The 15351-nt window shown below is 39.0% G+C and overlaps 1 protein-coding gene across 2 annotated transcripts in view; it reads left to right on the forward strand.

Moving 5' to 3' along the window:
• The first annotated feature begins 11980 nt into the window (after window positions 1-11980).
• XPO7 (exportin 7) overlaps window positions 11981-15351 on the forward strand; it is a 40070-nt gene continuing 36699 nt past the window's right edge. For both annotated transcript variants that reach the window (XM_014796673.2, XM_004442320.3), the window contains exons 1-2: window positions 11981-12016; window positions 12547-12693. In XM_014796673.2, the coding sequence (XP_014652159.1) occupies window positions 11996-12016; window positions 12547-12693 (168 nt within the window). In that variant the 5' untranslated portion in view covers window positions 11981-11995. The remainder of the gene's footprint in view (window positions 12017-12546; window positions 12694-15351) is intronic.

The raw sequence follows: 15351 nt of genomic DNA on the forward strand, positions 1-15351 counted from the left end.
TGCCTTCTTTTCCTAAGGTGATCTGCTTGGTCTATATAATCTGCTTTCTTACTCAGCCATTTTCATGGCAAAGTACATTGTTTTGGTCTTTTAATACTGTCAGCATGGCAGAATCAAGTTCCGTAAAAGGCATTTGAGAGATAAACAACCTTTTTTATAAAGAAGTGAAGGCGGCAAAAACAAAGTCTATTTTTTTCCTTATTGGAACTCCATTTATAAATCATAAGGTGCAAAATTTTTACGCTTTAAAGCCTGTTACAGCTTTTAAGTGCTGTAAGTAACCATACTATGCAGTATTAATTTCAAAGCCATACTTTAATGTTGCACAGCTGCTTTTGTCCTTAGAATGTTAGTTTAAAATAATTACACAGCTCTATACGAAGTTTAATCAAGAGTGGTTACTTTGTCAGTTGAGGGCTTTTCTGTGAACTAACTTTCTGGGGATTAAGGTGAAATCTTCTTAACATAAAAATTCTTACCCAGATATTCTTTTTTTTTTTTTTAATTTTTATTTATTTATTTTTTCCCCCAAAGCCCCAGTAGATAGTTGTATGTCATAGTTGCACAGCCTTCTAGTTGCCGTATGTGGGACGCGGCCTCAGCATGGCCGGAGAAGCGGTGCGTCAGTGCGCGCCCGGGATCCTAACCCAGGCCGCCAGCAGCGGAGCGCGCGCACTTAACTGCTAAGCCACGGGGCCGGCCCTCACCGAGATATTCTGTCCTCGATGGCAGCAGGGATCTTGGTGATGACTTTGTAAGGGAGGAAGACAATTCCTCTACCCTCTAGGTCCTTCTGGCTGGTCTAAAAATTAAATTGACATGAGACAGAATAACAGGAGAAAATCAAGCAAAGTTTAATCACATGTATACCTGGGAGAAACCCAGGAAAACCGAGTAAGTCGCCAGAATGGCCAAAGCCACCACCTTAAATACCATCTTCAGCTAAAGACAAAGGAGGAAGTTGAGGGTACTAGTTTGGGACTTCAAAGGGGAGGAAGGCAATTTACATGGAGATGGACATGTTAGATAAATAAGTATTTGCTGGGCCATCTATAGACAGTGTGACCCGAGAGACAGAACTTTGATAAAAATGGGCTTGCTGGTGCCTTTCTGTCTATCACACCTAGTTTACATTATACTATCTTATCATGTTATATCTTATGATGTTAGCTCCTTCCTGGAACAGGCCTTCTATCTTAAATTCTTTTAGGCAGTTAGGGGGAAGGTCAAAGTTTCTTTCAGAGTCTTTTGTTCTTAAAAATAATCAAGGCAAAGAGACACATTTTGGGGTGGGCACTTCTGATCCCCCACAAGTTCCTGAACGTGACTTGTCCCTTGAGCCACTTTGTTTGAATAAAGCCTGGCTGCTGTGGATGGCTGGTGCACAGTTGCCATCCTAGATTCTCCCATCACTGTCCTCCCAGGGATTCCTTTGATATCGTTCTCCTGTGTTGAGTTCCCATTTCCTACGTTCCCTGCTCTTACTTTGGTGTGAAGCACATTCTGTAATATGAACGTGGGTGACAGATTCTTGTGGCCTTCCATGCCTGAAATAGCTTTGTTCTACCCTCACACTTGATTACTTGTTTGCCTGAGGATAGTGTTCTGTGTTGCTCATTTCCCTTCAGAATCTTGCAGACATTGTTCTCTTGGCTTGGTTCCAGTGTTGATTTTGTGATGACAAGAGCCATCTGATTCCTGATCATTTATGTGTTACCTGGCTTGGGTTTTGTTTTTGATTTTGTCCCCACCCCTCTCTCTATCCCCCTACCCCTAGAGCAGCTTATAGAATCTTCTTTTTGTTCTCAAGTTTCTGAGATTTCCCAGTGATGTGCCTTGGATGTAGCTTGATTTTCATTTATTATCCTGGGCATTTGGTAGACCCTTTCATTCCAGCAACTGATGAGTTCTCAGAAGTTTTCTTGAATTATTTTGTTGATAATTTCGTCATCTTCACTACTCTCTGGTCTCTGTTTCTGGAACTCCTGTTAATTGGATGTTGGACCTCTGGGAGTGAGCCTTTGATTTTATCTTTGCTCCCTTTTTTTCCATCACTGTCCTTTTGCTTTCCTTTCTGAGAGATTTTAACTTTATCTTCCAACCCTCTGACAGACTTGTTTTGTCTCTGCTATTGTATTTTTTGTTTTGTTTGTTTTTTGCAGGGGAAGATTTGCCCTAAGCTAATATCTGTTGCCAGTCTTCCTCCTTTTTTCTTCATTTTCGCCCCCAGTGCCCCCGTACATAGTTATGTATAGTTGTAAGTTCTTCTAGTTCTTCTCTGTGAGCTACCGCCACAGCATGGCTACTGACAGATGAGTGGTGTGGTTCCACACCCAGGAACTGAACCCGGGAAGCAGAGCATGCTGAACTTTAACCGCTAGGACATCAGGGATGGCTCATGCTATTGAATTTTTAATTTCTGCAATCTCTCTTTATGTCTTTTGAATGTTTCTTTTTTAGAGCATCCTGTTCTTATTCCACAGTTGCAATATGTTTTCTTATCTCTTTGATCAGCTTAATATTTTTTTTTCAAGTTTACTTCTCCCTGCACAGTTTTTGTTTGTTCCAGGTTGCTTTTTGTGTGTTTGTTTAGATCGCTCTTGTTAAAAGACAAACTGAGGCATGTTAAAAATTTTAAGAGTTAATTTGAGCAAAAGTCAATTCGAATTGAGCAGCATCCAATCTAGTAGATAGAAAGGAGCTTCAAGGAGCTGTACAAAATAAAAGACTTTTATAGGCGGGAAGGGAGCAGAACAAGGAAGTTGTGTCAGGCAAAAAATTGGATTGGTTATTCTAGAGTTACTTTCCTTTAGGGGATCGCAGGGGTCTGTCGTGCAGATGACCTACCTAGTGCTAATCAGGTAATTCTTGATTGACTGATTTAAGATTCCATTTCTGGGAGAGCTGAAACTTTACTTAAGTCTCTGTCGGGTGACGGGCTTAGCATATGCAACTCCATTTTGGGCCTGTTGTCTTGTTTTTAACACTATCTTCCATGTTAAAGAGTTTCTTCAGATTTCTAGTAATCCTTGATTATTTGCTTATAATCAAGATTGAAAGACAAGAAAGCTTCTGGGCAGCTCTTAAGTGTGGAGCTGAGGTTTGTCTGCTTGAGGCATCACAGTAGGGTAATCCGACTATGCCGTTTGTTGGGTGATGCCCATATGAGTGTATTTTTAGGTATTTCCTTTGTGACTGACAAGATTCTCAGGGGAAAATCCTCCAAACTCCTGCCTAGAGAGTGCAGTCTGGTCGCTGGCATTTCTGGGTGGAAGGAACCTAGTAGGAGAAGACCCAGCAACACTCAGTGTGCATGTGGCCACTTACTCGACCTGTTAGCTGTATGGTACCCAGATTCTCAAATATGCTTTTGACTGGCTTGGTGTCTCCCAGTCCAGAGAATGAGGGGCAGACATTCAGAGGCATAGATAAGGGAAAATATCTGGGAATCTCACTTCTCAAAAATACTGTCACCCTGTTCTTCCTTGCTTTGGCCTCGCCACCTCACCTTAACATCAGAGCATGGAGTGTAAATTGTTTGGTTTTCAGCTCTTCTCACTGCCAACAAGGGATTTGATTTACTTGAGTCAGTTAAGTCAGTTACCACGGATTTTTCTGGATTCCAAAATTTTGTTGCTATTGTCCTCTCTCCTCTTTCCTGTCATAATCCTTGTGGGATTATGACTTTGAAAAAAAATCCCTTCAGTGTTGGTTTAATTGAGTTTTGGGAAGGAACGAAATTAGACATGTGGTCAATCTGCCATTTTAACCCAAAGTCCCTTTAAAAGCTTTTAAGAGTTAGACTTACCCATTTATGCAGGACATTTTTATGACGCTCCTACCATGTGCCAGACACTTAGGCACACTCTTGTCCTTTCCACATAGTGTGTGCATTGGTGCCCATTAACTAAAATCACAATACATAAATAAAATAAATGGCAATTTAAACAAACATTTGAGTCAGTTGTGCAAGAATTTGGGTATTACAGACATTAATATGGAAGTTATATAAGTTAAATACCTCTGAACAAATGCCTGTAACAGTGGCACTGCAGTTCTGTTTCTCTGGGGAAATATGTACTGAATACCATCTGATGATGCTGGAAATACAGCTAATCCTTACTGTTTATGGTAGTTATGTTCTATAAAGTCACTAAGAACACTGAATTAGCAGATACTGAACCATTGCTCCTAGAGGATATATAGGGTTAGGTTCCTGCCAACCTCTGGTCACAACATTTTCATCAACCAATCATCTATCACCTTATGTTATTTGTGTTTCTGTTTAAAGACACCTTATTTAATATGCCTGAATGAAGCTTATCTAACATGTATTTTCACACAGCATTCCTCTCCTTAGGAACACTAGACAGCACTTCAGCACTATGTTTGGGGGCCATTTTCAATAGCAAAATTAGCAACAAAAAACACAGCACTAAATAAACCACAAAAAGGGCACTTCCCCTTTTTTACAGTATGAGAGCTGAAACAAGAAGGCATCCCCTTGTTCAACCTCAGCTGGGAACATGTGTTGGGCCACTCAAATTTTTTACCATTCTGTGCATGTCCACAAGTGACCGCAAAATTGCTGCAAGTATTGATTTGGGGGTTACAAATAAATTTTAGCAAGTAAGTAAATTTGCAAATACAAATGCACAAATAATGAGAATCAATACCCTGGTACACCAGTCTTTGAGAGAAGAAGCAGTTTGTTATGCAGTCGATTGATGAGGAGACAGAAGGACAGGCTCTGAACTCTGTCTCCGCGATCCAGGATATGGGGTTAGGTTTAAGGCTTTGGGGAGGGCAGGCTGGTATGCACTGGCAGGATGAGTTTCAATTGGCAGATCAAAATTTTCTCTTCTGCACTTGCTCCTGGCTGGTTCTCCACCCCTGAAAAAGAGCTTTTAACATCCTGTTGTTGATAAGGTCAATTATGGGAGGTTACTGGGAAAAACACAGTAAACAAGGATAAAGTTGTTATGCAGATTTAAGTCCTTGCCTTCTCCATTGATAAGAGTTTCTAGAGATTCACAGTCATTCTCCCCTTCCTGGCACAGAGAGGGAGGCACCCTTACAAATGGAGATTTCTCTTATAAGTGTAAATTTCTCTTACAAAAGGGTAACTTTTACTAGGTTTTTAGAGCTTTTCCTATGTTTGCTGTTTTTTAATCATCAGCTCAAAACAGCCCTTATGCCAAAGAGGCATATTTTGGGGTAGCAAGTTCTGTACCTCATCTTTGGAATCCCACAATCCCCCCAGCCCAACAGGGAAAGGCATTGATATCCCCTCTAAAAGAAACAGTGCAGATTTTATATGCATTTATGTATGCTTATAAAAGCTGTTGCTCTCCAGAGTTTTTATTAGCCAATGTAATCGATAATAGCCAGTAATAGACTGAGTAATTAACAATTTACATACATTTCGTCGTTGGCTTTTATAGCCTTGTGAAGTAGATGTTATTTCTATTTAAAAGAACTGAAAACTAGTTTGAAAGATTTGAGTAACTTACTCGTACTCCTCATGGCTAGTAAATAGAGGAGTAGGGATTTGTCTGACATCTGAGGTCTTGGCTGTTACACTGGACTGAGCATCCCCTCCAAAGGATCCTTGTTCCTGCTGCTAGGTCACTGAAGTTGTTTGAGTAAGGCTCCTATGCTACAGTGAGGGGCATGTGTGGGAGTGTTATCTGGTTTATTTTTTAAGTGTAATTCTCTCTTTTAAAAATTTTATCCTGGATTTGTTTTCGTGATCATTTAATTTTAATGTTTGTTTACTTTTAAATCCAGTTTACTTATATAATTAAAGTTGGAAAGATAGTATATATTATTACAATCATAGAATTTTAATTGGGAGTGTCTTTTAAAAATAATATAATAAAATCCACTTATTTTACTCAGGAGAAAACCAAAGCTCCAGGAAATTAACTTGCCCAAAGTCACACAGTTACTAAGCCAGTATCTAAATTGCTTAACTCTCAATCTAATTCTTTTCTCTGCCTAAGTTTTATGTAGCCCCTTGTACTCAAAAGATTCTTTTAACCAATTTGACAAAGAGTTAGTACCCAAAGTCAAGGCAAAATCTGTTGTACTACCACATGCTCACTACTTTTTAACTTTGACTTCCTGGAGTGAACCACTCATATGAAACAAAATTTCTTTAGAGCAGGGGAAGAAAACTCAGCTGTCTACAGGGGCCAGGCCTGACTTATGAACTGTGGTGAACTAGAGAGAGCCTGCCCCAGGGAAGCATTGCCCTCTTAGAGTCATCTGATTAGTGACACTTGAAAATGCAGGTCCAGTGTTATCAGATCTTCTAATTTTTCATGGGAAGCTAGAAAACCAGATATTGTGAAATATTGACAACTCAGTCGTACTTTAAAACCACACCATAAGACAAAAAACAAAAACGTCTGAGGGCCGGTTTGAGGCTCCGGGTTTGAAACCTGTACTTGGGAGGATTTAGCTTACACTGCAGCTTTCATTCCTCTGCACCGTTAGTGACTCCGAGAAGGAGCCTAAACCAGTTTCTAGTGACACGTTAAATGAAAACCCTTAAGTTAAATTTATAAGCCAGTAAACCAGGCACAGTTAGTCTGGCTGTTTACTTCCTGAAATAATTTGTTTACATGTGTTTTTGCTGCATGTTACCCACAAAACAAAGATCATATGTGTTTATTACAAGTTAGAATTGATTAGTATTTTGAAGTCAAGTGGAGAATTTTGCAGCCTCATATGTTAGCAGACTTGCTATCCTTATCTAATGCATGCAAGGCTCTCATAGCATTATCACTTGCTGAAAATAGGTATTTTATCTTGCTTTACGGCTGTAGACATTACACAGCATCTGCAACCCTCTTAGAACTCTCAGCAATAGAATGTCACCACATGCACCCAGAGTCTTACCTTATTTATTTCCTGAGAAAATAATGGGAGTTAATGGTAAAAGCATGAACTGATGTAAAAACTAAAGCATTCTAAATCTAAAGCACAGTTATCAGTTACTGATGAACTTCTTTTTCATTAGTATCAGAAAAAAATAGATGAGAGTAAATACCTGGAGAATTTTGGGAGAACTGTGGCATTCATCTATCTTTTTGTAAAGCATCTTATTGAATTATAACGTACATATAGAAAAATATGCGAATTATAAATGTACAGTTCAATGGATTTTCTCAAAATGAACACGCCTGTGTAACCAGCACCCAGATTAAGAAATGAAACATTTATCCATACTACTATTGGTGGACATGTGGCTTTCCATTTGGGAGCTATTAGATTTAGTGCTGCCATGAACATTCTTGTACATGTTTTTCTGGTGAACTTGGCCCATATCTATGTTGGGTATAGGTATATACCTGGGAGTGGAGTGGCTGGGTCATAGGATATCCGTATATTGCCAGTTTTCCAATGTGTTTGAACCAGTTCAGACTCCTAGCAGTGTATGACTTCTAGTTGTTTCACATCCTAACCATCTTGATCTTGGCTTTTTCATTTCAGTCATTCTAATGGATATCTCATTGTGGTTTTAATTTACATTTTCTGATGATTATTGAGATTCAGCACCTTTCATTTGCTTATTGGCCATTTGGATATCCTCTTGTAAAGTCCAGATTCAAGTCTTTTGCACTGGCTTTGTAAACTTTTTTTCTTTAACTTTTAAAAATAAATAGTTTGTTTATATAAACATTCTCATTCAAAGAGCTAGCTCCTTTTCCCCCCATTGACTCCACTGCAGTGAATAACATCTTAGAGATCTGCCGATATATGTATAAAACCAAAATAGCTTTGGCGCACAAGATTACCTTCTAGATAACTTTATAAACAAGAGGAAACCTTGCATGGAATGTTCTTTTCAGGCCATTTAACCTATCAACATTTATTATTAGTAATAAAAAATGAAATAAAAGTAGTAATAAACACAGACATACTTTAAAAAAATTTAGTGTTTGGAATAGACATTTGCATTTCTGGCTTTATGAATTTGTTTTATGAATTCTGATTGAAACAGAATCAGCTGTTAATTAGTAATACTTCACTAATAGAAGAGTTCATTTAGAAAAAGAGGGTAGCTTAAATTTGCCCTTTTAAAAAATATTTATCAGTACAGTTGTTGGGGTTTTTTTCCTGCTTAAAAGAAATGTATGGTTGTGGTGAAAAATTTAGAACTTACAGAAATGTGTAACAGAAATTGAAAGTCTCCCATAATCTCACCTTCCAGAGATAATTGTTTGGTTTGTATTCATCCAGATTTTCTTCTATGAATTTGCTAACATATATCACAAATGATATACTCTACATACTATTTTGCCACTTGCTTCTTTAACCTAACAATAATTGTTGTTACTGAATTTTAAGAGTTTTTAAAAAATATTATCTATGATAATTGGATACTCATTATTGACAATAAGAATGCCTTATTGAACAGATAAAACTAAAATGTAATTAGTATATCAATTTTATTAACCTTACTTATAGATCTTTATTTTATTTATTTATTTATTTTTTTGGTGAGGAAGATTGGCCCTGAGCTAACATCCATGCCAGTCTTCCTCTATTTTGTATGTGGGATGCCACCACAGCATGGCTTGATGAGTGGTGTGTCAGTCTGCACCCAGGACTCGAACCTGCAAACCCCGGGCCACCAAAGCGCAGCCTGCGAACTTAACCACTATGCCACCAGGCAGGGCCTAGATCTTTAAAATGGTTCATTTTCTGGCAGGTTCAATACGCATCTTTTAATTTACTTAACATAATATTTTCCTAGTAAACATAAATTCCAGCTAAGGAAGATCTAAATCAATCAAACAGATTGAAAGTGGCTTGATTTTTCAGCAGTTCTTTTTATATTTGTCATCTTAATAATGAAAATTCCTCTACTGAATTGGTAATTCTGCCCTATATTCTTCGTGAGGACTTCTCTGGATTGAGCCTGCACTTTACACTTTGGTAGGATGGTGGCTGCTGATCATTTCGGGTGGCTCGGGTGGCTGTCAGAGAACCTGCAGATCTTACTAGTCGTCCAAAGGTTGTGCTTGTTTTTTAGTGCAGTACTCGGCATTACTGGGAATGTCGTCAGATCCTTCTGAAAAGAGAATATCTAGTCTCTGGAAATCTCCAAGTGGATATTTTTTTTAAGCAGTGAGGCTAACTTACAAGTATATACCGGGGCCGGCCTGGTGGCGCAAGAGGTTAAGTGCGCGTGCTCCGCTGGGGCGGCCCAGGGTTCGCCGGGTCAGATCCCAGGCGCGCACCGACCCACCGCTTGGCAAGCCATGCTGTGGCGGCGTCCCATATAAAGTGGAGGAAGATGGGCATGGATGTTAGCCCAGGGCCAGTCTTCCTCAGAAAAAAAAAGAGGAGGATTGGCAGATGTTGGCATAGGGCTGATCTTTCTCATACACACACACACAAAAAAGTATATACTGTCAGGCCTTTTATACAGTATTTTACAAGTTAAAATAAATTCCAAGGTATTCTGCTTTGTGGAGTAATATAACATCTGATGTACAAAAAAAATCCTTTTTTCTCTAACTAGAGGCAACTCTTCAGATAAATCATTATATTGAAATGAGAATAATTGAGCTTCATTTTCTCTATCTAGATTTAAAAGACTGTATAAAATAATATTGCCAAATATTAAAGAAGATAAATTCTTTTAATACCTTTATTGTAACTCTTATTGGTGAAATCAGTGTGGTCTAGGTGTGGGGGTTTGATTGTCTTGAGTTTCTTGTACTAAAGCAGTACTTCGCAGTTGATCACCTTCCAGTTTTGTGAAGTATTTCACCCAAACGTGCTTTTCTGTTCCACTAGGACCAGATAGAAGTTTCTCTGTTTTTCATAGGTTTGGCAATCTTAGGAACAGAAAGTAGACATTCTTCTCTGGTGACTTTTCTGTGACTGAGCTGGCATCACGTAATAGATGTCCTTAATAAGAAGTAGTGAATGGGAGCAGGTTTAATACAAGCGTTACTGCGCAAAGTGGGAAGATGCTGTGGTGTGTTGCTACTCTAAATGTGAGGTACTAGTTTTAATAGCTAATCAAGTCATTGTAGGATAAATTATTTTATTCTGGGCCCCCAAAAAGGGTGATTCAAAATCATCTAACTATTAGATGAGTTTTGGAAACACTTGGATCCAAAAGAACATAAAGGTAAGTGTCTCGTTGCCCATATTCCCCTCTCCTTCCACTGCGAGTATGGGCAACCCAAATAAAGTGACTGTTAGCCCTGTGGTTCTTAGATCTTTCCACTAATTGTTTGGGAAAACAAAATTGTTTCCATTTGTTCTTCTGCAAACAAAGAAATAGAGCTATAGTTCTTCAAACTGTTGGTGTAAATGGTCAAATTACTTTTTTGTTTTTTAAACAATCTTGTTTCCTGAGCTGAGAACTCATTACTAGACTTACTCTGCAGTATGTTTTTGTCTGCTAAATTAAAACAAATCAAAACAAAACAACAACCAAAAAAGCCCATCATAACCTGCATGTAGGTTTTTAGCAGTAAGGAGCTACTAGTGACAGATGCTTAGCCATTGTCATGTGAGCAACTTTGTTGTAATAAGCATAAACAAGAGTTGCCCTGGGGGAGCTACTGGAACTGATTGATCAGACTTTAAGGAGAGTCATTACGTGGTAAGCAGCATGACTGTTTAGAGAGTATCTGTTCAGGATATTGGAAAGCTCCAAGTGTGTGGTGGCTATGGAGGTTATGAGGCTGCTACTGCTCCCTAATACCTAATACCCGATTTTATAGCTACTTTTCAGTTTTAGTTAGGGTGTCTTTCTCTTGATGTGTTATGCATTACCTATTGTTTAAACTTTTTCCCTTTCTTTTAAGTGAATCATTTTATAGGAGGAGGGGAAAAACCAGCCTGCTAGGTTGAAATGAAACCTCATGAAGGAGATTTAATCCCTTGCTTAGGAGTGTGGGGATTTATAATTTAACTAATTCATCATTAGGGTCTTGGGTCAGTATTGGCAAGCATACCCCTGATTTTCACTTGTGTTTTATGGAGTATATGTAAATTAGCTTTATTCTCTATTCCTTGTGTTTATAAGCTATGTGAAAAAATCAAGTACTGCTTATAGAACATCGTTAGTTGAGATCTGACTTTGCAAGTGCAACTTTCTCTGTGCTTTTGGATTGAAGAAGGCGTTAAGTGGGACCCTTGGAAGTCAGACAGAACAAATTAAACATGGGCCAAATCAGAGTCCCAAGATGTTTTGAAGGGTGGTTTGTTTGTTTTGCTTTGGAGTGGGAGTTGTTTTTGTTCTTTGGGGGCTCTCCGAAGTGAAACTGATGATCTTAGAGTGTTAGTATTTGTCTTTCTTGTTTCCTTTAGGTTAATGTTTGAAAGTTATTAATCAGGTTGAGTAAAATGGGTATCCTGCCCTAAGGGTTTTCCTGCTTAGTGGAAAAGCTGTGATTTATAGTCACAGCATAATGAAATAAAGTGATAATGAAAAGCCTTGGGCAGACTGGCTGTGTAATATATTTTAGGCTATTTGCACAGGTTGGTTTGTTTAATTACTGTTATTTTTGTTCTTATCAGAATTGTCGTTTCTAACAGTAGGATCCCACAAACTGTTTAAACCAAATCTTGCTTGCTACGGTAGAAAATAGGCTCAGAATATCTTCTTAAAGTCCAAACCATTCCTTTAAAGGCTAACAGATGTTTGCTCCCCTCTCCAGTCAGTGAAAGATGAACTCTTACTAGTTCCTTTCCTCTTTGCTTTTGAACGTGGCATTAAGTGGAAGTAGATTTGCATCCTTTTGGGGTTTTGACCAAAGCACACACCCATCCCTTTCCTCCCTCCCTGGAACTGGTTCAAGATTTGGAGAGTAGGGTTTGTTTGGGGGCGTTTCCCTTGTCTTATCTCTGTGTGAGCATATGCTAGGGTTGAATTTATTTTGACCCTTCCATTTTAAATTTGGAAGCAAAGCAAGAGTTTAAAGTACAACAGGAGAAGAGAGCCTACTGAACTTTAGACATGAGGGACCCAGGGAGGAAGGTGCGTACATGCATTCTGAAGCTTTCCCCTAGAGCTTGGCCATCTTCATTCGTATACTTAATTGAGAGCTAATAATTACTAGGTGAAGGGGAAATATTTAAAACTACATAAAGATATGTGTGACACTTACGTGTTGGTGTGCGTAATTTTACAGCAATGCCTCTAGTATCCACAATTTTGAAGTTGATGGCAGAACAAGTAAATTCTAAATTTTTATTTGAAAGCCTTTTGGAAAAGCTTAGGAGGATGGATATTTGCAAGGAAAAATGTATCATTTGTGATTGATCTTTAAGGGAATGACTGAGAAATTATATAGATATTTTAGGCATTCTATCATTTTTGTCTTCCAAAGTATCAAATAAAGAGAACTATAAATGGTTATTAGATAAAGGTTACCCAGATTCTCCTCAGAGTTGAGAAGCAAATCTGTCTTCATTGATTATTATTTATCTTTGTCCAGTAATTTTGAGCACAGTACCTTGCATGTATGGTAGGCTGTACTGACTTCTTTCTTGACTGATCTTTTCCAGAGCCTGGCCCAACTAGAGAATCTGTGCAAACAGCTGTATGAAACAACAGATACAACCACTCGACTCCAGGCAGAGAAAGCCTTGGTTGAATTCACCAACAGCCCCGATTGCCTGAGCAAGTGCCAGCTACTCCTTGAAAGAGGAAGTGTACGTAAGATTTGAAAATTCCTGAAGGATAACAGAGGTTTAGGAAAATATATCCTGGTTCTAAGTTTAGGGGTGGATTGGGATAGCTTCTGTTTCTTGATTCTTCTAGGTGCCTCTGCCTTCTTAATTTTACTTTTAAAAAGCACCATACCTGCCAGGTTGGCAAAAAATACTATACAGCCTCATCAGGAAAATCTTGGTGAACATATATTTTGTCCTGTCATTTTTCATCTTGAATCAAACTTCTGGGACTCCTTTTCTGTTTTACACTTAAGTACCACCTCCTATCCTTTACAAAGAAAATAGGCCTGTATATAGTGACTTTTCTTATCCACAAAGTCCATGTCATCATACAAGATCCCCAGTTTTCTCTGTTTTTCCTCCTCTGTACCACAGCTGCTTCTTATTGCCTTACAAGTGTAGGGTAAAAATGATCTTGACAATGAAATTAAAGGAAGTATAGTTTTAAAAATGGAATTAGAGGGCCGACCCCGTGGCTTAGTGGTTGAGTGCGTGCGCTCCACTGCTGGCAGCCCGGGTTCAGATCCCGGGTGCGCACCTACGCACCGCTTCTCCGGCCATGCTGGGGCCGCGTCCCACATACAGCAACTAGAAGGATGTGCAGCTATGACATACAACTATCTACTGGGGCTTTGAGGGAAAAAATAAATAAATAAAATTATATATTAAAAAAAAATGGAATTAGAGCCTCTTCTAGCTTAAAAATGGCAATGCAGTGATCAAAGTGATGCTTTTATTGAGACATAATTTGATTAAATTAATATTTTTGGCAAGGTGGAGGTGTTAGGGAGGGTAAGTACCCAACCAGGGTTTCATGAAGGGGCACTGAGAGAATCAGAATCCCAACTAGAGGCCTGCCCCGTGGCTTAGTGGTTAAGTGCACGCGCTCCGCTACTGGCGGCCCGGGTTTGGATCCTGGGCGCGCACCGACGTATCACTTCTCCGGCCATGCTGAGGCCGTGTCCCACATACAGCAACTAGAAGGATGTGCAGCTATGACATACAACTATCTACTGGGGCTTTGGGGGAAAAAAAATGAGGAGGATTGGCAATAGATGTTAGGTCAGAGCCGGTCTTCCTCAGCAAAAAGAGGAGGATTAGGGGCTGGCCCCGTGGCTTGGCGGTTAGGTGTGCGTGCTCCGCTGCTGGTGGCCCGGGTTCGGATCCCGGGCGCGCACCAATGCACCGCTTCTCCGGCCGTGCTGAGGCCGCGTCCCACATGCAGCAACTGGAGGGATGTGCAGCTGTGACATGCAGCTATCTGCTGGGGCTTTGGGGGAAAAAATAAATAAATAAAATTTAAAAAAAAAAAAAAAAAAGGAGGATTAGCACGGATGTTAGCTCAGGGCTGATCTTCCTCACAAAAAAAAAAAAAAATCCCAACTAGACTAGCAGCTAACACTGCGCTTAGGACTGGAAGGAAATGTGAAAAGAACAAAAACAGTTCATTTGTTGAGAGGGTAGAATTCTAGATGGCTTCATTTTTTAATTTTCATTAGTTGGGTTACACTATTAATGCAGTAAATAGAACAAATTACAATTGGATAAAAATTATCCTTCAGTGGCTGAGCATTACAGAGTCGTGGTCAGAGATTGTCTAGTGCTCTGTTTTGTTTTCACATGTAGTATTTGTATATTTCTTTTCAATCATTCAGTCTTAGGATTGATCCACTTACATTTGTACTGTGGGAGATGCACAACCAGCTCTTCTAGTTGACTCCCACTGGAGCCCCAGTGTCATCTTGGGCTCTGTTAACTCCGGTTCCTCATGTTGACGGTCAACAGGCTGGAATAAAATAGGATTGGTGCAGTACTAAAAACACTTAATTATAGTGGATTCTTCCTTTTTAATCTCTGTTGACTTCTTAGTGACTTAGCAGATTTATTGGAATTATGTGTAAAAACCATTTACATGTTATATAGTGTATAGTTAATATACTGTATTCTGTAGGTATAGTCTCTCTTGCATTATTAGTGATTTGACACACCTGCTGTAATCAATTTAAACTACGTTCAGGGGTGTTGAGTAAAAATCACGTCAAAATCATTTTTATAGATTTTTTTTTAAGCTTAAATTTTTTTTATAACTGATGGTATTATGCAATGCCTGTGGATAGCTTACTGTCTTAAGGGTTTATAGTTTCATGGCAAATTATCCTTGACCCTTGATTAAATTATTTTGATGGTTCTGAGTCTGTCCCTGTTATATGACATTATATACTATAGCCACATAGAGAAATTCCCACACGGCTCCTTCTTATACATTATGATCAGATAGAATACTCTGATTCTCCATAAGGTTAAAATTCATTAAAATCTGAACTTGAGAATATGATAATGCTATTCCATTGCTTAGGGCATAATTTTCCTTTCTCATAAATAATTGTTATGAATTTACTTTTTGCTTTTTTGGTTTTTTTTTGGTGAGGAAGATCAGCCCTGAGCTAACATCCATGCTAATCCTCCTCTTTTTGCTGAGGAAGACCGGCTCTGAATTAACATCTATTGCCAATCTTCCTCCATTTTTTTCCCCAAAGCCCCAGTAGATAGTTGTACGTCATAGCTGCACATCCTTCTAGTTGCTGTATGTGGGACACGGCCTCAGCATGGCCGGAGAAGCGGTACGTGCCCGCGATT

This window comes from Ceratotherium simum, chromosome 12 (genome assembly GCF_057802395.1).
Source record: "Ceratotherium simum simum isolate JZ-2026a chromosome 12, ASM5780239v1, whole genome shotgun sequence".
Classification (NCBI taxonomy): domain Eukaryota; kingdom Metazoa; phylum Chordata; class Mammalia; order Perissodactyla; family Rhinocerotidae; genus Ceratotherium; species Ceratotherium simum.